The sequence below is a fragment of the Odocoileus virginianus genome, chromosome 1, assembly GCF_023699985.2.
Source record: "Odocoileus virginianus isolate 20LAN1187 ecotype Illinois chromosome 1, Ovbor_1.2, whole genome shotgun sequence".
Taxonomy (NCBI): domain Eukaryota; kingdom Metazoa; phylum Chordata; class Mammalia; order Artiodactyla; family Cervidae; genus Odocoileus; species Odocoileus virginianus.
Genome location: NC_069674.1, coordinates 88,063,177 through 88,089,373, shown reverse-complemented (window position 1 = coordinate 88,089,373; position 26,197 = coordinate 88,063,177). Strand labels below are relative to the sequence as shown.

Here is a 26,197-nt window from a genome sequence, read left to right as displayed (position 1 = left end):
CATCCTAAAGGAGATCAGTCCTGGGTGTTCATTGGAAGGACGGATGCTGAAGCTGAAACTCCAATACTTTGGCCACCTGATGCAAAGAAGTGACTCATTTGAAAAGACCCTGATGCTGAGAAAGATTGAGGGCAGGAGGAGACAGGAACGACAGAGGATGAGACGGTTGGATGGCATCACCGACTCGATGGACATGGGTTTGGGTGGACTCTGGGAGTTGGTGATGGATATGGAGGCCTGGCGTGCTGCGGTTCATGGGGTCGCAAAGAGTCAGACACTACTGAGTGACTGAACTGAACTGATTCTCTTTGTTGAACAGTAGAAACTAACATACATTGTACATCGACTCTACTACAATAAAAAAATTTTTAATGCTTTTCCATGGCAAAAATAGTATGTTTTATAATACTATATAGAATCATGCTTAGGAACATAAGCTCCAAAGTTAGATAACCAAATTTGAATCTCAAGTGTTGCACCTGGTGCTTGAGTGACTCTGTTACTTAAAAGTTATTAAAAACGTACATACCTTGGTTTTAAATGGAGATTGGTATGCTACTGAGGACATGAAGTTATTATGAAGAAAAAGTTATGCACATGCAAAAGCACTAAGAACAGTTTCTGGAACATAGTAATTCATTCAACAAATGTTAGCTATTTCTATAATCAATATCATTTTAGACCCAAGAAAGTTTAACTTCTTCAGAAAACTTTTGTATAATATTCAGGTGTACTCTTCTCCTTCAGTAACAACTAATAGGGAAGAAGGCATCCAGAGAACCTTCTAAGGCTTTGGGATCACTGCCCTAACCAACAGGTCTCCTTATAAACTATCTCCTTTAGCAAAATGTGTGTCTCCAGATAGATTCTAGACCTCTGAGACTAAATGTACCACACACTACCACAGATTCCCTTTCCTTTCTTACCAACTGGTGCTCAATAAAAAGATTCAAAACTCAGTAATACAAAACAAAAAGAAAAAGGCCAATAGATGTTTACTGAGTTCACCTGTCTGCTGGAGGCCCTGCCAATCTTAGCCAGGCTTTTTCATCCGTTTGATGAGCAGCTGGAAGCCAGGGGATCCAGGCTCTTGTTTTCTTTTGGAGGCAGCAGGCCACGCTGAGCAAGTGCATCTCCTGGTCGCGGCAGAAGTGGGAAAGAGCAAGCAGCAACATGCAAGGCCTCTAAGGTCTTGTCTCAGCGGTGCCCTGCCACTTCTGAGCGGACATAAATTCCTCCTATGGAAGCTAAGGGGAAGGAAAGAGTATTTACAAACAGCAATTCAACCCACCACACCTATGCAGACATCATTAAGAGGACACAATATTTTTCCACTGTGCCTAAATACAGCTTTTATATCCTTGGCTGCCAAAGTAATTGCTGGGAAACCTGCTAAATAGAAGGGAAAGAAGAAAATAGCTAATTAAGACTTCTGGTTTTGCAAATTTTTAATATATTTTATAGAATATAGCTGAATCTCCAATTCTATTTGTATGTAATGTAAAACATCATACTGTTAAGAGTTTGAGAATACTGAATTTAGTTATTCAGTTGAGGCTGAGTCAGTTTGAATAATAAGTACATATATGCTAAACATCAATGAAAACTGTCAATAGATTTAAACATATCAATAATTTAGTTATCAATTACCTCTATTTTGTTTTGTAAAGAAAACATCTAAAATATTTAATAGCAGTTTCTTACTTTTCATTTTAAAAGATATATACGCTTTCATAATTGAAACTAAAAATACATGAGAACATGTATAAATGTTACAGTGCTAAATACCACCTATACAGCCACTTCTAGCCCACTTATTTGAAACTGTATTAATAAATATTAAAACAGGATGTATTTATCATTTATTCTGCTTCTTTTTCATTAAACTTTTAAAATAATTTCAAATCTTTCTTATCTTAAATGGCTTTATTAACATTTTGCTAAAATATTATAGCCTATATAATATTCTTTGATATAATTAGTTTCAACATTAAAAAGAAGTAAAATTTACATATTTAACTTAAGAAATGTAATATTGCAAATTGATTTTTATAAAAGAAATACTGCACACACATTTATAAAGTAAAATTTGAAAGTTATAATTATAGATGACCCTTGAAGATGCCGGGATTAGGGGCACTGACCTCTCCAGTAGTTGAAAATCTGTATATAATTTATAGTTGGCCCTTTGCATCCACGGTTCCTTCCAATTTGAACATTCAACCATTGTGTAGTATTGTAGTAGGTACTACTGAAAAAACTCCCATATAAGTAAGTGGTCCAATGCAACTCAAACTTGCGCTGTGCAAGGGTCAACTGGTTAATATAGAGCCCTTCCCTGGCAAACAAATGCAAAAAGCTTAAAAAATGCTTAAATGAATGCAAAATGCTACAGTAAGAATGACTTTGGGTAGGATAGGGATCTGACTCTTATCTGTAGATGAGTATTTACAACAAATTGTCTCTCATGCTTAGCACTTTCCTGAAAAAAACAAACAACCTACCTCTTATCAATGAAGGTCAATCAAACCACTGATCACACTGTTAACTTCCTAAAAAGGCTAACTTTAAATGGCAAGTAATTAAGTAGCATACATTTAAAAAGAAAATAGTCTTTCCACAAATTTTTGCAAGTAGAAAGCAATTTCAGCAACCCTCAGGCATATTCTACCATTATTTTTAAAGGAATTTGGGAAATAATGTGAAAATGGACAGTTCTCATGAATGTATGTTTCCAGAAGTGAAGATGAAAATATACCTGTAAAGTTGCCTCTGGATCTCTTAACAAATACAGCTGATTTATCTTTCTCTCTTGCCTTAGCTATGATTTCTGTATGTTGGAAAGCCAAAAGCCTCAGGACTTTCCCGTGGTCACTGGGCTGGTGTGTCCCTTCGCATCCATTCCTCCAATACTCACCCAGAGCCTCTGGTTCATTTCCCACAGCCTCACTGCTTGATGTCCTTTGCCCGCAATCATTGGTATATAGGAAATGAGCTTAAAACTCATTCTTAGTACCCAAGTTTAAGCCCTGCTTTTTGCAGGGCTAAGCAGACTAAGCAGACACATGTCTTTGGAGAAGTCAGTGAAGATCTCTGAGCCTCAGTTTTCATCTAAACAGTAAAGGATGTGAGGAGATTTCTTTAAATTATTTTCAATGCTGTGAATCAGTTTGCAGATTATAAAGAAAAAAATTAAATGCCATAATGATGATGGGGATTTCAGACCCAACTTAATATTTTATCTAAATCTCACAACACTAAATGTTCACAACTGCTTAGGGTAACGGCATACTAACTGTTTCAAGGTAAATGGTCGTCTGGTGTAATGTTGTACCAGAGAAGAATTCACCTTGGAACAAACAGTATACCTTTCAACTGAACAGTCCATTATTCCATTGAAATCTAAGGTAACACAGCCAGCACTCAATAGATACACTGATACTGCTTGTGCCAGAGAAATGCCCAGTTTCCCACCACGTACCTAGAGACACGAATCTTTTCTTTAAAATCTTGATAATTTTTCTCCTTTTGCCTTTATGAGCACTTTGAAATTCTTAAAACACTCACCTGAAGACATCAACAGGAACACCTATGACCTTTTACAATGCATCCAACCCACCTTAACAGAGCTCTAACCAGTATCCACACACTGCCCGTATATTTTCATCCTCAAGATTTTTAATTAAATGATTTATTTACATTTCTTAACATTCCAAGAGACAGAGAGAGAGAGAAAATGGTGAGCCCAGGAATTTAGATTCAAGCCTACATTCATTCAAACCATACACTTCATCTAGGAGAATGCATTGCAACAATTATTTCATGTCCTTTATATTCTACTATTATTTAAATATAAAAAATAAACTCTCCAACTACTATAGATACTTGGGAAATAAAGGGAACCCAACATGTTAAGAAGAGACTGCACAAGGCAGATAATTCACACACTATCTGTAACTGAAAACATTTTATGCAACTTTCATAGTTCCCACGAGGCAGACTAAGTTCTGGCATAGCCCTATCTGATGTGTTTCTATAAAGTATATATATAGAACAAAAAGCATCTCTAATAACTGAATTCACAGAATTATAAAATGTAAGGTAAGAGGAAAATCATCAGTATCTAAGATGTATATACCAGTGGAAATTTGAAAGAATAAGAACTTAACTTAAAAAGGCAGTGGTTATCAAAATTATTTGATGTACAATCAACTACCAGTAGCTGATACACCTTTCAGAAGACTAACTTGAGATTGACCAGTATTAATTTCATGACACTTTCCAATCTTCTTTTCAAGTTATTCAGAAAAATCAGAAGCCTTTTAAATTAATGTAAGTCAAAACTGTGTTTCATAAACCGAAGAAAACATACAATTTTAAAACATTAGAAAAGCAGGAGGAGAGTCTATCTCCTTTAGGAATCTACAGTAATGTAGGCTATTGGTGAAGACACTCAGATCATAGTTCACTGCTATCTCTTTCTTTTTTGTCAAGGTATGAAAAATCAGAATGCAATTCAAAATAACCCACGGAGACAGGATACTGTTAGAATTAACAATAATCATTAATCTTAATTATTAGTTTCATTATATAGTGATTTACTAATTAACATAGAGATAATAGTTGACATTTTCTAAACTTTCATTCCTTGGAGAATTAGCTGACCCCTCATTATTTCTATTTTACCCTTTCATGCCTTTGTGAAAAGATTCTTTATATGAAGGCCATTATTTTCCCCTTATTTGCTCTTTTCCAATTTAGGCAATTTATATTTGGCACACATAAAAATGTTTTTAAGTTTACCCAAGCATCACATCCTACAAATTATAAAAGACAACTTCAACATTCTACCATATACAATTTGGAGGGAAGAACAAAAGAAATACTTAGGGGAATGTTTCTAAGAACACAGCAGGTAATTTCCTCCATGTTCTTTATGCTACCAGTAGTTGACCAATGAGTCCAGAATTTCTTTCTTTGATTAAAGCAGCAATAATGGTGGCGCCTTGCCTTAAACTTTCCCGTAGCTTCTGTTCCTCCTGAAAGAAAATAATAATTGTTCTATAAATAAAAGATATCAACACATTACATCTAACAAGGAGCTACTTTTCTTTTTAAAAAAATGTTTTTTAAAGAAACTTCCCCCAACTTAATAGAGATATAAACATAAGTATAACATTGTATAAATTTAAGCTATATGATGTGATGATGTCATATACATATACATATGTGTGTGTGTATATATATATATATAACAAAATTATTACTCACGTAAGGTCTGTTATCACATCTATCACCTCATATAGTTAACATTTTTTTGGAAGGGGGGTAATAACATTTATGGGCTTTCCAGGTGGCTCAGTGGTAAAAGAATTCATCTGCCAGTGCAGGTGACACGGGTTCCTTCTATAGATCAGGAAGACACCCTGGAGTAGGAAATGGCAACCCACTCCAGTATTTCTTGGATGGAAAATCATTTGGACAGAGGAGGCTCCTCTGTCCATGGGATTCTGCAGGGGATCTTCCCAACGCAGAGATCGAACCCAGGTTTCCTACATCGTGGGCAGATGCTTTAACCTCCAAGCCACCAGGGAAACCCACTGGTAAGTTGTTTCCTTTTACCAACATCTCCCCATTTCCTCCACTTCTCAGCCCCTGGCAGCCACCAATCACAGACTCAGGCCCTGGCAACCACCAATCACAGGCTCAGGCCCTGGCAACCACCAATCACAGACTCAGTCCCTGGCAACCACCAATCACAGGCTCAGGCCCTGGCAACCACCAATCACAGACTCAGTCCCTGGCAACCACCAATCACAGACTCAGTCCCTGGCAACCACCAATCACAGACTCAGGCCCTGGCAACCACCAATCATAGACTCTCTGTTAGTATGAGTTTAAGGAGTCACTCTGTACTGGCTTGCTGTTCTTTGGGCTCAGCATTGCTAGAAATCAGACTGCAGCCACTGTCATGGACGTGGTGCCCTAGATAAAGGAGAAATGCTTTTACAAGCACGTTTGTTATATAAAAAATATCTGCTGAAAGTCCCAAGAAAAGCACTGACACAATTTCACATGCTAATACTATGAAACAAAAGGTTATATTCCCTGAATTCAATATCTGACCAACTTTGGCTCTTCACTGAAGTGTGAGCATTTCTCTGATGATGCAATTCTTTTCTTCATCTTTTTTTTTTTTTTTTTTAGTGTTCTTCAACAACAGACTGTTATAAACTATGAGAATTGGTGTGGAGGAGGAAAAAAATCTTTTTAAGTAAATTATCAGGCAGATTTGTGAAATGAGTTACCTCACAAGTTGCTGAAATGTGGTTTTTGCCTTTGAAATCATATTCTGCCTTTGAATTCATATTCTATGAAATTCTGGTTTTTTTTTTGTTTTAAATTTAGGCTTCCTGAATGTATGAAGGGATGATAATATGAAAGGAAAATGAAAGTGGAAACAGAGCTAATACCTTAAGGTCCTTGGGTTATGAATTGAGCTATGACCAAACAGAGAGTTCTAGTGACCAATTTCTACACTTTGGCACCATCCGTAATGCCTTATCCCAACATTCAATATATCGCTAGCAACCCCTGCTTCTACATCTTTATCCATACATTCCATTCAAACTGCCACTGTCAGCATAATACCTCAGGCTCCAAATTACTGAAACAATCTCATAGTCTCTCCAAAGTCTGTCGTCTTCTATCCTATTTCCTACATAGCAATGAAAATACTGATTATAAATAACAAAAATTTGATCACATCATAATTCTGCCTAAAATCCTTTGAAGTCTATCTTTAAACTTCAGGATCAGTTATGAACCCTTTACCTGGCTGGTCTTTTATCCTTCCAAGCCTCTTCTTACCATTCTTTTAAAATCACTCAGTTCTCCAAGCTATGTAGAACTGTTTAAGATTGCCCAAACAAGCCATTTTTCAAGCTTTCATCCTTTTGCACTAACTAGTTCCTTTGTCAGAAAAGCTGTCGCACTCTCATCCTAGCCTAGCTGACCCGACTTACTCTGAGGTTCAACTTGGGTATCAGCGACTCTTGAAATCTCCTTTGACTGCTGTTCTCCAACTCAATTTGAGTGAGGTGAATATACATGTTTCCATAGCTGTGAATTCTTCTAAAATAGTAAATTCTAATAGTCTTTCTAGCTGACCATCTATTCCATCAGATGATCAGTTTCTTTCTTTCACATATTTTAAAGACTTTTTACTTTGTATTGGGGTATAGCCAATTAATAATGTGATAGTTTCAGGTGAAGAGCAAAAGGGCTCGGCCATACAAATACATGCATCCATCCATCCCAAACTCCTCTCCCTTCCAGGCTGCCATATAACAAGATCCATTTCTTGATGCAAAGAATATTTTATCTTTGAAGATGAAAAATCTAGTTCAATGCCTTACACACTGTAACACTCCATAAACTGTAACAAATTCAAAGCAAAGGGAGCTCTGACTCTGATGGACATATATTCACCCTTTCCTTTTGATTCATTTGTTAACAATGACAAGTATTTGATTACTTTGTTTACTCCTATTTACATATTTACCCAGAAGTCTGGCAACTGTGCAAAGAATGCTATCTTATCCAAGTCTTCCCACTACCACCATGCCTACACTAGCCCAGGCTTAGGTTTCTCATCTTTGATGATGATCGTTGAGAGATTATCTCTGCTCTAGCTAGTCTTTTCATCACTTTCCCTGATTGTGTTCTAAGAGGTGGTGATGGGGAAGATGCACTGGGACTGAACAGTGGCTACTTCGCCTCTTGCGAGTGAGTTTTAATGACATTTCAATAATGGATTTCAAATTCTGTATCAGTTTCAAGAATATCAAATCACATTAACAAGTCATTTAAAAGCCAGATATATTTGAGCTTAAAATGTGATTCACTGATTGGAGTAGATATCATTCATGACATACCATTCATAAATATAGAAATAAGTATTCTAAAACTGAAAAAACTAGAAAACAACTATAGACACATATTTGTCACTCTTAATGATTAGTTAATCACAATGTTGCAGTGTATGACACACATCTATTTCTAAGTCTCACTAAATTGAGATATACAACAGATGATGATAACTAAGACTTTTCATTCAAAAATATACAGGAAAAGGTGATCTGCATAGTCTCTTTGAAACCAGTTTACACTTATAATGAAAGCAGCACAGTAACAAAGAAATGAAGGTGGAGAAAAAGTCTGTTTAACATTCTACAGCTAGAAAAATCACACTTCTCTATGTTAGAATAAATCTTCCATGCTCATTTTGATTGCTCCATAACTTACATACCTAACTAATAATTAATTTAAGTAAGAATGTTCTTTTAAAGATTCGCAATTGTTTATAGGCATCATTTGCAAAGATTTGAATTCAGTGAAAAGAACCTATGATATTTCACTAAATATTTGTTTTCCCTCTCTGCCTAAGTTCAATCATTTCATCTTTGAAAAGCATGGAATTTTAAGAGCTAGCTGATTTAAACAAGATGGTGAGACAGACACATACTTAGAAAATTCTAGTAGGTACACAGATTAGATATACAAATAATTTATGGATTTCAAACTCATCTCAAAACTCCATTTCTCTGTAAAAGTATTGATAACATAAGTTAAAAAAAAATGCAACTAAAACTTTAAAATGCACTTCCTGCTGAAAGTGGATTTGCAAAACAGTATTTTAACCCTTAATGGAGACAAAGATGCGAGGGGCATTACAGGTGGAAATTTTATTACCACTCATCCATATTTACATATATGTATGTGCATTCATTCCTTTCTGTGTTCCAAATATTACAGGATAAAAAGTTTAATGTTAAAACTACACGAACAACGTCAACATGAACACTGAGAAGTCATGCTGATGGTATGCACTCTTGATTTTTTTTTGAATACTTTTTTGATGTGGACCATTTTTTAAAATCTTTATTGAATTTGTTACAATATTCCTTCTGTTTTATGTTTTGGATTTTTGGCCACTAGGTATGTGAGATCTTAGCTCCCCAAGCAGGAATCAAACTCATACTGTCTGCACTGGAAGGTGAAGTCTTAACCACTGGACTGCCAGGAAAGTCCCTCTTGATATACTTTACAGAATTTTTTTGGTAAGGACTAAACCAAGTCAGACATGTAAATCACCGCCATCTAACAAATATTCTATTATAACAGCTGCTAGAAATATTTTTGTGGAGCCACAATAGCATAGCTGATATCACCTACTCACTAATTCACCATATACAACCATTAAACCTGAAAAACTCTAGGTAAAAATGTTGTTTACAGATCTAAGACAGTAACCAACACATGTCCACCGTCCTTGAAAGCAGAGGCCGTTGGCTAACATTCACCCCAGATGTCTTGTTAAGAGAATTTTTCAAAACTTATGAAGAGGAGAAATAGAGCCCAAGAGAATGACGGTCTCTCTGGATGTTAAAAACGAAGCTTACAATTTAAAATTGCCCAAGTTGCTCATATTGGGCAAAAAATATCCTGGTAAGGGGAGAGTTGCAAAGAATTCCTAAAATTCTGCTGAAAATTCCACTTGTCTGGCCAGTTCCTACTCGGTGCTTGCATAGAAACAGACTCCATGGGGACTAAAAGAGAATAATTGCTGGCAAGCTGGAGGGAGGAGCAAAGATTTTAGAAGCTGCTCTGTACTTAGAAGGAGATTAGATGTGATTTAGGCTGGAACATGGAGACCTTAATGAACATTCATGACCTTCAGCCGAGATATCTGATTGGCTATGCCTACAGCCCAGGAATAAGGACAAAACTGAACAAGAGCTGCCCGAACAAAGCTTTAACGACCTCCAGAATAACAAGTTGATTTCCCAATAATACAAGTGCTCTCCAGAACAAATTTTATTCTTTACAGGAAGCTAAAATAAGCCAGAACTACTTTTATAATGTATTATAACTAATGTATGACAGGCAGTAAAATATTACTTGACAAGTAAAGAAGTAGAACACAAAGCAGCAAAAAAAAAAAGTCAGCTCAGTCGCTCAGTCGTGTCTGACTCCCTGTGACCCCATGAACCACAGCACACCAGGCCTCCCTGTCCATCACCAACTCCCGGAGTCTACCCAAACTCATGTCCATTGAGTCAGTGATGCCATCCAACCATCGCATTCTCTGTTGTCCCCTTCTCCTCCCACCTTCAATCTTTCCCAGCATCAGGGTCTTTTCAAATGAGTCAGCTCTTCACATCAGGTGGCCAAAGTATTTGAGCTTCAGCTTCATCATCAGTCCTTTCAATGAATATTCAGGGCTGATTTCCTTTAGGATGGACTGGTTTAATCTCCTTGCTGCCCAAAGGACTCTCAAGAGACTAGACTGTAGGTAATATTGCTATAAGTGGGCATAAGAGAAATGAGGGGATTCAGAGCGTGGTAGGATCACAGAAGGCAGGAATGGTTCCTCAGGGAGACAGAATAAAATGATGAGAGAAAGAGGAGGAAAATACTGTAGAGTTCCAAAATGGACAGGAAATACTTTGCGACAAGAAAAAAACTCTGATTCTTAGAGTGGCATATCAGTGTGATAAGCTAGAATTTATGTAGCTATTGTAAATGGGCACCCAACAAAAAATTAAGAAAAAAGTACTCAAATTAATCAGCAGTTTATTTACAATGTGTAACTCTTGTTGTTCAGTTGCTAAGTTGTGTCTGATGCTTTTGTGACCCCCATGGACTTTTAGCCTGCCAAGCTCCTCTGTCCATGGGTTTTCCCAGGCAAGAATACTGGAATAGGTTGCCATTTCCTTCCCCAGGGCATGGATCTTCCTGGACCAGGGGCTGAACTCATATTTCCTGCACTGGACGCAGATTCTCGACCACTGATTCACCAGGGAAGCTCTCTGTGTGACATCAGCAACACTCATTCCTAGGCTTCAGGTTTACCTTGATTTACACTCAGCAGTCAGAAAGAGTAAACTGTGAACATGGCACATCAGTGTTTATATAACACATAAAAAGCAAAAGCATTAGTTTCTTAATTAAATGAAAAGTGGGAGGATATATAAAAAGATATGTTAAAGTCTATGGTATTTTCCAAGCAGCACTAGTGCTGAAGCATTCACCTGCCAATGCAGGAGAGTAAGAGATGCAGGCTCCATCCCTGGGTCAGGAAGATCCCCTGGAGGAGGAAGTGGCAACCCACTGCAGTGTTCTTACCTGGAGTATTCCATGGACAGAGGAGCCTGGCAGGCTATAGTCCATAGCATGGCAACATTTCTGCTTAAATCTAAATTATTGTCATAATAGGAATTACTTGTTTTACTTTATCACTCTATTCACTTAATAACAATGTCACATTTTGGAAAAAATATAACAATTGCAAACACTTGTCTCATAAAATAATAATATAACTTCTAGCTGGAAAATACAACATTCACTTTTTTTCTTGGTTAAAACTATACTATAAACTAGAAACTGGTCATAAAGTAGCCAGGTTTCTTAAATTACTGGAAGGGAATATATCAAAATGTAAACAAGAGTTATTCTTGGATGATAGATTTATGGCTACTGGCTATTTTTATTTCATCTTTATATTTTGCTTTATTTTCAAATTTTTCAGAAAAACACATTTTATTCTAATAAGAAAAGTAAGCTTCGTAAAACTTACTTTCAAGACTATTTGAATTCAAGGAACTAAATTTGATTTGCTATATAAGACTGATAATTCAAAATATTGTCTACATTTTTAGAGAATATTTACCCCCACAAAAATATTCAAATTCTGTACAAAGAAACATTTTTGTTTGAATATTGCAATTTCAATAAAAGATCACCAAAAGAATCATAGCAGTAATTCACAAAGTTTTAGCTTTCTGCTGATTTAGAGGTTAAGAAAGATATAATGGAAGTCAAGCTAAGAGTAACAGAAAAATGTGTACTTAATTTTATTCAGCAGGTTAGCAATTTCTCACTGACATCTTGAAAGAGTTTCTTACAGCTGGAATTTTTTAAATATTGGGAAAAATATAAATAAAATATCAATATAAAATTGCCATTTTAAGTTTTTTGTATCCTCAAACCAAATTATTTAGCATTTAGAATTCACCATGGGTTTTAACTAGAAACTTGTCATATTTGACTATTTCCTTATCACTTTGTACCTTCAGGATTAGGATAAAATATGTTATTTTAAAAACATTTTTATTTTATATTGAAATATAATTGATTTACAATCCATAATATATATATTTTTAAAACCTTATACAACTTAATAGGAAAGAAAACAAACCCAGTTAAAAAATGGATAGAGGCTCCGAACAGACATGTCTCTGAAGAAATACACTGTTTTTAGATGAAAGATTAATGAAAGTTCTAATTACTTTTATCTTTTGAAAATATAATTCTCAATTTACTCTAAACTAATTAAGTCTTATCAATACAACCCTGTAATTGGAGTGTTTTTTTGTACGTACTGTATCTTTTTTCTTTTTTTGGTTGATGGAGAGGTTTCCTTCCTATGATTATTATCTCTTATTTTCAGTAGTGTAAAAATTTTTTCAATGCAAAAATTCTCATGGGACTTTTTTTTTTGGTTGCAACTTAGAGTTTTATTTGGTAAACAAAGGATAGTACACCCTAAAGGCATGAGAGCGGGCCAAACCTGAAGAAGAGGCCTATACGGGTCTTTTGCCCACTTTTAATTACATTGTTTTTTATATTGATTTCTATGAACTGCTTACATATTTTGGATATTAATCCCTTATTGGTTATGCTATTTGCATATATTTTCTCCTATTCAGTAGGTTGTCTTCTTGTTTTGTCAAAAGGTTTCCTTACTCCACAAAACCTTTTAGGTTAAATTAGGCCCCATTTGTTTTTTGTTTCCTTTGCTAATATTTAAAAATTAATTTATTTATTCCAGTTGGAGGTTAATTACTTCACAATATTGAGTGGTTTCTGCCATACACTGACATGAATCAGCCGTGGGTGTACCTGTGTCCCCATCCCGATCCCCCCTCCCGCCTCCCTCCCCATCCCATCCCTCAGGGTTGTCCCAGTGCACCGGCTTTGAATGCCCTATTTCATGCATTGAACTTGGACTGGCGATCTATTTCACATATGGTAATATACATGTTTCAACGCTATTCTCTCACACATCCCACCCTTGCCTTCCCCCACAGAGTCCAAAAGTCTGTTCTTTATATCTGTGTCTCTCTGTGTCTCTTTTGCTGTCTCGCATATAGGGTGTTATGTGTTAATACACTGTATTGGTGCTTTTCTTTCTAACTTACTTCCCACTGTATAATAGGCTCCAGTTTCATCTACCTCATTAGAACTGAGTCAAATGCATTCTTTTTAATGGCTGAGTAATATTCATTGTGTAAATGTACCACAGCTTTCTTATCCATTCATCTGCTGATGGACATCTAGGTTGCTTCCATGGGCTAGTTATTGTAAACAGTGCTGCGATGAACACTGGGGTCCACGTGTCCCTCATGGGACTTTGAAGCCTTTGGCCAGGTCTTTGAAAATCAAGGGGAAAAGGATTTCTTTACTGTCACAGAAGACTGGGGATGAAGTGGGTACCTCATCATTCACAGCAGCTTTTCTTTTCCTCTGCTCTGAGACCTGGGTTCGATCCCTGGGTTGTGAAGATCCCCTGGAGGAGGGCATGGCAACCCACTCCAGTATTCTTGCCTGGAGAATCTCATGGACAGAGGAGCCTGGCGGGCTACAGTCCATGGGGTCGCAGAGTCAGACACGACTGAGGACCAAGCACAGCACAGCATCACCATCCACCTCACAGTTTAGATCGGCAAAGTCTGCCACTCCAGAAGCAAGCGATGAAGAGGTAACACACTGCAAGTGTACAAGGGGTCGATCTTCTGTAATGCCATGTCCTCAAAGTTCTGAACCGGTCAACTATCCCTTCCAGTGTTCTCAGAGGACAACTTTCAGCAAAACTATACTCAGTGTGAAAAGTCAAAGTGTTACTGGCTCAGTCATGGCTGACTTTGCAACCCCAGGACTACAGCCCACCAGGCTCCTCTGTCCGTGGAATTCTCCAGGCAAGAATACTGGAGTGGGTAGCCATTCTCTCCTCCAGAGGATCTTCCCAACCCAGACATCAAAGCCAGGTCTCCGGCATTGCAGGCAGATTCTCTACTGTTTGGGACAACAGGGAAACCATACCCAGTGTTGCTAAACTCAAAGTCCTTCTTAAAAGGTATGCTTCAAAAAATTAAACCCTAGTACCCAATCACACAATCAGTACTTGAATGAAGAGGTATAAACAAATTTATGGTATGCTGTTAGAATCATATTTATGTGACTTTTGTAGGATATTGTCTCAAAGAATGGCAGGAAAAGCTATGACATCACTGTTCTCCAAATCTTTATAGACAACTTAAAAGAAAATCTTTTAGAGATTTTCATCTTCCATGAATATCATTCCTAAAGAACACAATATACCTTGTTAAAAGAAAATGTATAATTTAAAAATATATATAAATATAGGCTTTAAATGTCTCAAGAAATAATCCTTAAGGAAGGGTAAACATTACATTTTCTCAGCAAATTTCATACCAAAAGCCTAGTTCAATTTCCACGAATTACAAAACTGTCCTGAAATTCAAGTGGCTTATATTTTGATATTAATATCTTTCTGCCATCCACCCCTGTTTTGGTGAACTCATGTAAAAGTTATCTAAATGCTACAAAATTTCAAACATTCTAAACAAATAAAATCTGTATATATATATCGTCATATGTATCCAGCCATACCACATAAAATACACAAAAATCAAAACTGTATACTTTAGAAATATTTAAAGCTGTGTCACATGTATAAGATAATCAAAATCATATCCAAATAATCAGAGGCTAAATTTTCTTTCTGCATATAATTTGCTGATATGGAAGAAAAAAAAATCTAATGGTAACACACTGTCCCCTAGTGGAAAAGAAAATAAATGCCTGGGGTTTGTAAATGTCCCAAACTGCAGGAAAAAAGCAGTCATTTATTTACTAAGAGGCTGAGAAAAACAACAGTTCTCTCCAAATGAAAAGTATTTGCCTCTTGGTCGTCTGAGTGAAACAAATGTCTCCTGAAAAATACTAGTGAAAATGTACTTGAGTTTACGTATGAACACAGTCACCACATGGCACTTCTCATCTCCTTTATCCTTCATGCCTGGCACAAATTCTTGTACATAGAGAAGGTGATCAGTAAGTATTTGTGAAATTGGATAATTAAGAAAAAAGAGAGAACTGGTTAACAATATCCTATGGGGGCAGCAGTGTTATTCTGCTGAATAAGAACAGAGAATAAAGATTAATACAGACCCAAAGTCTGCAGAGCTCAGAGCCAGAACACAGTGGGGTAAAACATGGGCAGCCAAAAGCACCACACATCTGGCTCGAGGAATAAGCAGTTCATTATTGTGTCAATTATTTCTAGATCTGGGAATTGTCACACTGTCATACTGTACTTTGTTACAACATCATTCACAATATCAATCCCCCAACCTAATAAAGTTGAAAAAGCTGTCTCATATACAACGTCTCTTTTAATTAGCAAAAATGTTTTGATCATGTAGAACGTGCCCACCAGTTACCATGTCCTGCTAGTTTTGTGTTGTGACATCCCTCACCAGCTGCACTCCAACCACTCTAAGTCTATTCTTTACCGTTTTGTGATTGGTCCCGCTAGTGTCCTAGCTGGCTACTTCTTTCTGCTCTTGGCTCCTGCACTAACCTCACTAGAACAATCATTTTCATGGTATTACTTTCACCCACATTACTTTCAGCACAAAATTCACCTTAGAATGCAAGATTATTCCCAATCAATCCTCCTGAACATAGTTTCTACTCCTTTACTACATAGAATTGGCTTCTGTGGCCATACTGATATAATCACTGTTTTCTCCAGTAAAATTGTATCCCAATAATTGTCTTTCTAATTCACATCAGTTTTCTAAGACCTGGCTGTGATGACTTCCTCTTATGAAGTCATCTATTTTATCGCACATCAGTAATTTGCATTATCACAGTTTGCCTCACAACCTCTTACAAATATTTTGTCAAGTTTGTGTATGTATAGATCCCATTTTCTGAACTAAACTGTAGAAAGTAATAGGCAACTCTCCCAAATTAAATTGTAAAATCAAAGTACTATGCCTACATAGGTACTCAGGAAATGAACTAGATGAATTGCTAATTAATTCTATAAAGATGTGGCTTTATATAAAACTGTTAAGATTGCTTTGAAGCATCAACATTTTTAGATAAAGATACATTATAGAAATAACCTACTGAAAATAAAAGTAAGAAAAAAAAACTTGTATCTATACTTGAAAACTGGAAAGATGTCAAAAACAAGAAATTTATGTTACATGATTTCTCCCCTATGGAAAAAAAAAAAGCCTGGTCTCAGAGATAACTGTAAGGGGCAATAATAAATTTACACTAATATACCCAAGTCAGGAGGATAAAATAGACAATGATGTAGGTATTCTCTTACTTGAGGTGGTTGCATAAGCAACAAATCTGTATACTAGGTGTTGGTAATAATGGGTACTATTTCCACAATGGGTGAGAAATGACAGGATGGACAAAAAGATTATTCAGAAGGCTATCTTTCTGAAAGAATGGCTCAGGTGTTAGTAGAAAAATATACTGATAATTCCTCTTAGAACATAAAACCTGGGTAAAATTTCTCCATAAACTTTAGATTCAAAATTTTAACTACAAACTTAAATCAAGGAAAGATAACTAAAATAACCCAATTCAAACATAACTTCTTGATAGGAACATGTGAGTGGGCAAAGAGAATTATTGTTGAAATAGTTCTGAGCAATTAAAAAAGAAAAAAATGTCTAGTTCATGACCATTAGACTTAAATATTGGTTTAATGTGTGAGTAATTAGTATCTAAAATTTTACTCGTAAAGTTCCACAAAAAAGTATTTACCTTTGTATTAAAAACTATATTTCCTCATAAGAATGAGACTCCTTTCAATGACTATATTTCAAGAATATCCCTGATATTAAGCTGTAAGTTATATATTAAGATATGAATGGATAGATATCTTTTCACTAAACAGAACATATAGTTGGGCAAGTTAGACAAACACATAAACACATATATGCACTCAAAATAGTAAGCTATGAAGAAAACAACAGACCAGTTTAGTTTCAAAATGAATCCAGCGTTAGGATTTCCAGGCACAAAATATTTTAAAACTATGTAAAAAAATTCCAAATAAACAAAAACTGTTCTATCCTGATCAGAATAGTGCCAATTTTTATCAGCCTTGACTAGCAGAAAACTAACCTCACAAAGCTCTCTCCTACAATGAAGAGCAGAAGTCTTTTGCATGGAGAACAACACATGGTAGAGGATTATCCATAGAGCTTCTTCTCAATAAGAAGGTAGATAAAAATCAGCAGATATGTGAAACAATTTTCTATGTGGAAAGGACTTTTTGAAATCATTAGAATTAACTACCTTTCTCTGAAATGATGCAGCAAAGTGAAAACAACAAGATTCAAGAAGATGCTTCAAACACAAAGGTAAGAACAAAGTAGGAATAGTTTTATGTCACTCAAGATTTCTATAGATATTAAATAAATGTATTTGAATTAAATATCTTATTGGAAGTGGCATACAATCTTTTCTATATAAATTTAACTTAACTAAATGGAATATAGATTTGAAGATCTATAGAGCTCAGAAGAATAAAAAGATGAAAAATAATGAGAAGAGAGTCATTAAATTACATATACTATTAATATACTACATAGTATATTACATATACTATTAATATATAAACTATATAATTATAATGCATATAATTATATAATTACATATATAGTAATACAAATTTTATATATATTATATAAATTATACATATAATTATATAAGGCAAACTTGGGGAGAAAACACAGATAATACAGAAGTCATTATAAATATGTAGAAGAAAATTCCTTGAGTTGAAGAAAGACAAATGTCTGCAGATAGATATTATTTGGTGCCTTTCATAATTAGTGAAAGACCAAAGAACCCATATTCTGATGATACTTTCAAATTTAAAGATAAAAATTCAGCAGGCTTCATCAGGCAATACAGATTAATTTCAATAGATAAGAACGGCTGACGTATAAGTTTTCCGGAATACTAAATACCACAAGTAAAGGGATCCTAGAAATCCTGGCTAGCTGTAAGAACACAAAAGGAGACATTGGGATATGCAGGGCTCTGAAAGCATACCTAACAATGGAGCTTTTTTTTTTTAAATAAAAAAAAAGTATTTTAAAACTTAACTTTTACAATAATGAAATAAATGAGTAAAAACATAAGAATGAGACTCCTTTCAGTGGCTGGAATTCAAGGAGCTCCCTGAGATTAGCTATAAGTTATATATTAAGATATGCATAGATAGATGGCTTTTCACTAAATGAATATGTAGTTCAGCAGGCTAAACAAACACATAAACACATATATGCACTCAAAATAATAAATTATGAAGAAAATAACAGACCAGTTTAGTTTCAAAATGAATCCAGCATTAGAATTTCCAAGCACAAACTATTTTAAAACTATGTAAAAAAATTCAAAATAAACAAGTATGGAATCACAAAAATAAGCAAAGGTCCTCAAAGGAGAGCAGGCTTGAAAAATAAGAAATAGAATTTTACAAATAAACATGTCACAATTTAAACAAAATGTCTCAAAAAGTGGATCAAACATATTAGACTCACCTGAAATGAGAATTACTTAAACTGAAGACAGAATTGAAGAAATTAATCAAAATTCCTATCAGAACATATAAAGAGAAGTTAAGAGATTTGGCAGACATGATAGCAATGTTTAATATATAGTTAATCAGAAAGTGAGGAGAGACACAATGGGGATAAATAATAAATAAGTTATTGCCAAAAAACTGTCCAGAATTTATAGAATATAGGAATTCATTCATAAAGGAAACCCAATGAATTCCAAAGTAGGTAAAAAAGTAAATTCAACAAGTAGAGAAATTTCAGGGAAACCGTGGAACACTAAACATAAAGACCGGATCCTAAAGCTAGAGAGAACAACCAACAGAGGACTAACAGTTACATGGACAACAGTTTTTCTCAAAACAATAACAGTAGCAAAACCACAATGACATATTTGCAAACTGCTAAGAATTAAAAAAAAAAGTCACCAAAAAACAAAAATGCCTTCCAAAAATGCCCAACCTAGAATACTTATACATAATAACCCACAAACAATATTGATTAAATGAAAACAGAAGATGGACTCCCTCAGATAAACATAAAATTTTATTCCTAAAAATACTCTGGCACTAAAGGCTGTACCTCAAGTAGGAAAAAAAAAAAAAATTAGGGAAGAAAATCTAATAGGTTAGAAGGTATGGAAAACAAAGAAGTAGTTCTAAAATAAGTACACAAATCTGAAAGAAGAAGTGTCTCAAGAAAAACAAGTGACATTTAAATGTGGAAAGTATTTAAAAGAACAAGACAGCAGCGCTGAAGAAGACTAGTCGCACACGGACTTCCCTGGGAGTCCAGGGACTAAAGACTCCACACTCAGTGCACCGGGCCTGCGCCCAGAACCTTGATCAGGGAACTAGATCCCACATGGCGCAACCAAGACCCAGAGAAGCCAAATAAATGTTTTAAAAAAAACCCTAGCATAAAAGGTGGAAGGCAAGTGATTAAACAAATGTTCTAAGATCCATGAAAGTTTTGACAGATTAAAATATTAAGATTTTCACTTATGTGAAAATAAGCAAAATAAAATTTCAAAAACTCTATGACATAGTCCATGAACAATAGAACAATAATAAAAGAAATTTGTATTTCTTTAAGAAGTTGCTGATTCCAAGGCTGGGAGAGGAAACAAGAAAATCTTAAAACATCTTTTAGTGCTAAAGAGTAAGGGATCCTCAAAATCTGATGAGGACAGTAAGTAACATGAAAGTCCTCTTAATGACCAAATTTGGCACAAATGAAGCAACAAACTAATAAAGTTATTCAGCAAATTCATAAAATAAAACTAATACTCATAAACTGACAGGATGAGACAGAGAGATGAAAGAAGAAAGGAAGATAGAGAAATGATGGTATAGTAGGAAAAACTCTTCCTTGTTGTAGACTTTTAATTATTAAACTTGGAAAGAATGATGGAAACAAAATAACCACATTTTGACAAGCATCACCATATAATTGTTTCTAGCAAGAATCATTAATGTATACTATAATTAGCTTGTAAAACTATGATAAAAATTGGGATACTTACATAGTCGCATGGTATCTCCCCACAACTTACTTATTATCATAAAGGGAAAAATAATAAATTTTCAGTGGGAAAACCTGGCAACTACTATTTTACCCATGTGATCACAAATAACATCAACAGTGCATGCATGCTAAGTCGTGTCCAACCTCAGTCATGTCACTTCAGTTGTGTCCAACTCTTTGGGACCCTGTGGACTATTGCCTGCCAGGCTCCTCTGTCCATGGGATTCTCTAGGCAAGAATACTGGAGTGGGTTGCCATGCCCTCCCTCCAGGGGATCTTAACAACCCAGGGATTGAACCTGCATCTCAATATCTTCTGCATTGCAGGTAGGTTCTTTACCACTAGTGTCACCCGGGAAAGCCTATCATCAACAATAGTAAGACGCATAGGTATTATTTGACCCTGATATGATGCACTGAAAAGAATAAATCCTACTCCTATTCTTGCCAAAAATGCATAGCTTGAATTTATTCATGAGAAAACATAACACAAACTTAAATCGAGAGGCATTAAACCATATAACAGGCCAGTGTTTGTCAAAAATGCAAGGTCATGAAAGACAAAAATTGATGTGACCCAAATTAAAGGAGACTAAAAAGAAGTGAGAACAAAATGCAACATGTGTTCAAGGATTGAAACATGAACTAGAAGAAGAATAATAGGGGAAAATGGACAAAATTTAATAATACTTAGACTAAAGAATAGCATTATATCAATATTAATTTTCTGATTTTGACATTGCAGTGACATGAGATATTAATATTAGATATTCTGGGCCAAGGGTATACAGAAATTCTTTGTACTATTTTTGAAACCTTTTCTAAGCCTGAAATTATTTCAAGAATTTCAAGATAAAAAACTATTAACAATAGAGAAAAAACTAATGAAAGACAAAAATCTTAAACAGTTAAGAAAAATATGAAAAAAGTAGAACAGAGGGCAAAAAATAAGAGTAAGCACTCAAAATATTTTTCTAATTTGAATAATTATAAATGACTAAACCCATAGGTAAAAACACAGATTGTCAGGCTGGATGAAAAACTAAACACAGCTACATGCCCTTTATAACAGCCACATATAAAACATAAGGAGGGTCAAGTGACTGAAAAAGATAAATGAGAGTGGCACTAACCAAAAAAAAAGCTTGGTTCACTGTATTCCGTATACTCACTATTTAAAAAAAAAATAGACTTTAAGACAAAAAGCAGTATTACAAATATAGGGTTACTACAAAAGTTATACAAAGTTTCCTCCACCAGAAGGAGGTTTTGGGTATTGGGGGAAATTACAAACTCCATTTTGGATAAATCTGAGATTTGAGGGAGAAATCCAAGACAAAATACCAAAGAGATAGTTGACAGTATGGATGGTGGTTTACTGGTTTAGTCGTTAAGTCGTGTCCGATTCTTGTGACCACGTGGACTGTAGCCTGCCAGATTCCTCTGTCCATGGAATTCTCCAGGCAAGAACACTCGAGTGGGTTGCCATTTCCTTCTCGAGGGAATCTTCCCGACCCAGGGATCAAACCCAGATCTCCTGCACTGCAGGCAGATTCTTTATCAACTGAGCTATGAGGGAAGTTGAGAGTATAGGACACAGAAATTAAGTCATTTTCAAATGGATGGTATGTAAAAACCACACCAGTGGGTGAGAATTTGGAGGGATCACACAGGACTGTGTGGTATTTAGAGGTCTATGAAAAGTAAAGGGTTAGGAGATCAGTCCTGGGTGTTCACTGGAAAGACTGATGCTGAAGCTGAAACTCCAATACTTTGGCCACCTCATGCGAAGAGTTGACTCACTGGAAAAGATCCTGATGCTGGGAGGGATTGGGGGCGGGAGGAGAAGGGGGCGACAGAGGATGAGATGGCTGGATGGCATCACCGACTCGATGGGCATGAGTTTCAGTAAACTCCAGGAGTTGGTGATGGACAGGGAGGCCTGGCGTGCTGCAATTCATGGGGTCGCAAAGAGTCGGACACAACTGAGCGACTGAACTGAACTGAACTGAACTGAGAAGTAAAGGATCTGGCAAGGACTCTGAGAAGGAGCAGACATACTCTGTAGAAAGAAATCAGGGATGTGATGTTCATGGAACCTGAGATAAAAGACTCATAAACAAGAAAATGGTACCTAGCTGTCCCTCCATATTTACAAATTGTTACAGAGAAAATTAGTCAGTTAAACAGAGAGAAGGGCAGAGCATTGTTTTAAATAGATCATAAAGAAAAACAATACTTCTTAATAATTATTTTGCAAAGATAAGGGTTTTTTATTTTCAAAAATAGGTAAAGTGAGTGAAGTCACTCAGTCGTGTCCAACTCTTTGCAATCCTATGGACTGTAGCCCACCAGCCTCTTCCGTCCATGAGATTTTCCAGGCAAGAGTACTGGAGTGGGTTGCCACTGCCTTCTCCAGGGGATCTCCCTGACCCAAGGATGAAACCCCAGTCTCCTGCATGCCAGGCAGACACTTAACCACTTGAGCCACCAGGGAAGCCCCAAAATACGTAAAGTACATTACAGAACACTGGAATGTGAAGAGGGACGAAAGTCATATTGAATTTCTTATTGTACAGAGAGTCAAGCCAACATATATTAAATCATCACTGATTTTAAGTTGACAGGAAAGGACAAAAGTAAATATGCACACAAAACTCAAAAAACAATCAGCAGTAGTATGAAACAGGATACTACCTTACAAAACCACCAGGGAAAAAAGGTAAAGAAAACATAACACATCCTATGGGGTAAATTCCATTAACTAGAAACTTAAAACCAAGAGAGCCTGAGTAACTTTTCCAAAGTCACAAAGACAGTAACTAAAAAATACAGACTTGAAATCAGGATTAGAATGTATTAGAGTCCAAGCACTTAACAGCTTCAGGGATAATCTTATCTAAGAAAACAAGCTTCTAAATGACTCAAGTTTTGACCCATTAATTTTTATGCTCAGTTTAATATTAAATTAAAAAGATAATCCCTCTTGAAATTTTTATATGACTCAGCAGCAATATGCTGGCTGTGTGGTCTAACACATATGCCCTGCCCCTCAAATAGCAAAATGAGTAAATGAATAAAAAACAACCAAACTAATTTATGTTTTATGATGTGAATATAAACTGATGAGAGAATTAACTCTGTTGGGTCAATAATATTAAAAAGTCTAACTTGAAAATTGGGATACTGATTCCAGAACTGGTAACATTCAGACAAAAGGTAGAAGCCAGTATTTAGTGAATACAGATGGAGGTATAGAGGAAGTTCTGTAAAACAGATGTAGGGGACATAACACAAATATTTACTGAGTCAAATGTCACTTTTGCTTATAGTTTATGTTGTCACACATACACATGGCAAAGGTAAGCAGGAAGCCTTGTCCATTTCAGGAACTGTCATGCCATAAAATGATAAGCCATAGGGAACAACATATACCAGAGTCAAGTTGCTAAAGCAAAGGCAAAAATAAAAATTGAAACCAAAACATACATTGATTTGACTGTCATGCTTGGTTGGTTTTGGCATGATCCCTGGCAGGATCTGTTTTTTATTGAGACATGACGAACTCTTGCTTGCTCTGCCGACAAGTTTTCAGTGAGGTGTGGAGCATAGGAAGGGCTGGGCAACATTTTAATTATTTTTCCAGCTTTATAATAAACTGAAAAAGATCTGGGGAGAACATAAATAAGCAGCGCATTTAAAAATCTCCTGTGGTACCCTGGAAACCTCACAAAGGAAGCACTGACATGTTTTCCATCCACCCAGCCTAAGGCATAAATCTCTGGTTTCCTGGATGTACTAATTTCATAAAGAATAATTTAAGTGTTATATAGAACACACACAATCAAAAGGAAAAGAAAATCTACAAAACCTTTCTTCCTTTTAATTGTTTATTCATTCTGATTGGGATTGGAAGACCTTTAAAAGACAAATAACTGCCTGACAGCTATAAATAATTAAAATACTAGCAGAGAGGAATAATAGTTGCAGGGAGAAAATGTCCCTCTGGCTTATACACATGTTCAATGAGAAGAGCGAGAGACACTGCTGTGTAGTGAACACTAAATCATGAAAGCAAAAGTGATTCACAATCATGATAGGAATATATCAAAAGACATTCAAAAGTAAACTCGAGTTCAATGATAGGAAGTTCTTACCAGTCATTATGTACATCATTCTTATAAGAAATACAGCCCCCTCGCAGAAAGAAGTATTTATTTCTGTGACTTGAAAAATGAAAGGAAAACATGCACTAAAAAATCTAGCCTGCTCAGGTTTCTTTTGTTTGGATTCATGCATTTTACTTGGAAATAAGTTCTCATCAATGCAAGCCAAAGACAAAACAAAAATAAGAACAGAGAGATAACCTAAGACTGTTGCTTATGATGGCATCCTGGATATTGTTATTTCTCAGTTTTAAAAGTAAGTCTTCAGGAAAGGAGAGCTTGGTGAGGTTTTTGTAATTATTAGGGAAGAAGCCTTGTTCATCATGTTCGTGATCTTGATATTCAAAACTGAAGGGACATCCTGATTTATAATCATTATGTTCATTCTGAGGCAACAATTTCTTGTATATTCCTTTATAACATGTTATCTTTTTGCTTTTAACTAGTAATGTGCTGCTTCAGTTCAGCTCAGTTCAGTCACTCGTATCCGACTTTAATCCAACAAGTTGGATTAAAAACATGCGACCCCATGGACTGCAGCATGCCAGGCTTCCCTGTCCACACTAACTCCTGGAGCTTGCTCAAACTCATATCCATCAAGTCAGTGATGTTTAGAAGGGATAAAGTGGATATTTTATGAGAGAAACAAAACAGATTTGTTTAATCAAAGAGTAAAAAAAAGATCCCTTGGTTTTTTTTTTAAAATTTTTTTTTATTAGTTGGAGGCTAATTACTTTACATCATTACAGTAGTTTTTGTTATACATTGAAATGAATTAGCCATGGATTTACATGTATTCCCCATCCCAGTCCCCCCTCCCACCTCCCTCTCCACCGATCCCTCTGGGTCTTCCCAGTGCACCAGGCCTGAGCACTTGTCTCATGCACCCAACCTGGGCTGGTTATCTGTTTCACCCTAGATAATATACATGTTTCAATGCTGTTCTCTTGAAACATCCCACCCTTGCCTTCTCCCAGAGCCCATTATACAGAGCGAAGTAAGCCAGAAAGATAAAGACCATTACAGAATACTAACACATATATATGGACTTTAGAAAGATGGTAACGATAACCCTTGGTTTTGACTAAAGTGAAAGTGACAGTGAAGACTCTTTGCGACCCTGTGGACTGTAGCCTACCAGGCTCCTCCATCCATGGGATTCTCTGGGCAAGAATACTGGAGTGGGCTGCCATTTCCTTCTCCAGGTGATCCTTTGACTAGGTATATTGCAATTTTTGTTTCTCATTTAAAATGTTTCATCATTAAAAGAGCTGAAATACAGTTAATGTACAATGTTGTCCTAGTTTCAGGTATACAGCAAAATGATTAGTTATACATATATACACATATGTGTATTCTTTTTCAGATTCTTTTCCATTATAGATTGCTATAAGATATTGAATATATCTTGCAGTATATTCAATAATGTCTTGAATATATCTTCTCTGTCCTGTAAGTAGGTCCTTGTTACTCATCTATTGTATATATACTTCTATGTATATGTTAATCCTCCCCTAATAGTGTAGAGTTTTCAATATCTCATAACATTAGTCTGTTTGCTTATAATAGGTTCATTAATCCAAAAAAAATAGATTTATGGGAAGATTGTACATAGATTAATGCTATATTTTAATATGCTTGACATTTAAACACTCTTAAGAAATGACAGTAAACTTCTCAGTACTTATTTGTCCACCCTTCTAAGCAAAATAATTAATGGCCATTTCCTGCCATTTGCTATGTTGCTAACTCC

General features: G+C 35.7%; 1 protein-coding gene across 3 annotated transcripts in view; it reads right to left on the bottom strand.

Moving 5' to 3' along the window:
• Nucleotides 1–3,660: 3,660 nt before the first annotated feature.
• Nucleotides 3,661–26,197, bottom strand: part of CRPPA (CDP-L-ribitol pyrophosphorylase A) — a 336,123-nt gene continuing 313,586 nt past the window's right edge. For all 3 annotated transcript variants that reach the window (XM_070470646.1, XM_070470642.1, XM_070470639.1), the window contains one exon: nucleotides 3,661–5,039. In XM_070470646.1, coding sequence (XP_070326747.1) covers nucleotides 4,935–5,039 — 105 coding nt within the window. In that variant the 3' untranslated portion in view covers nucleotides 3,661–4,934. The remainder of the gene's footprint in view (nucleotides 5,040–26,197) is intronic.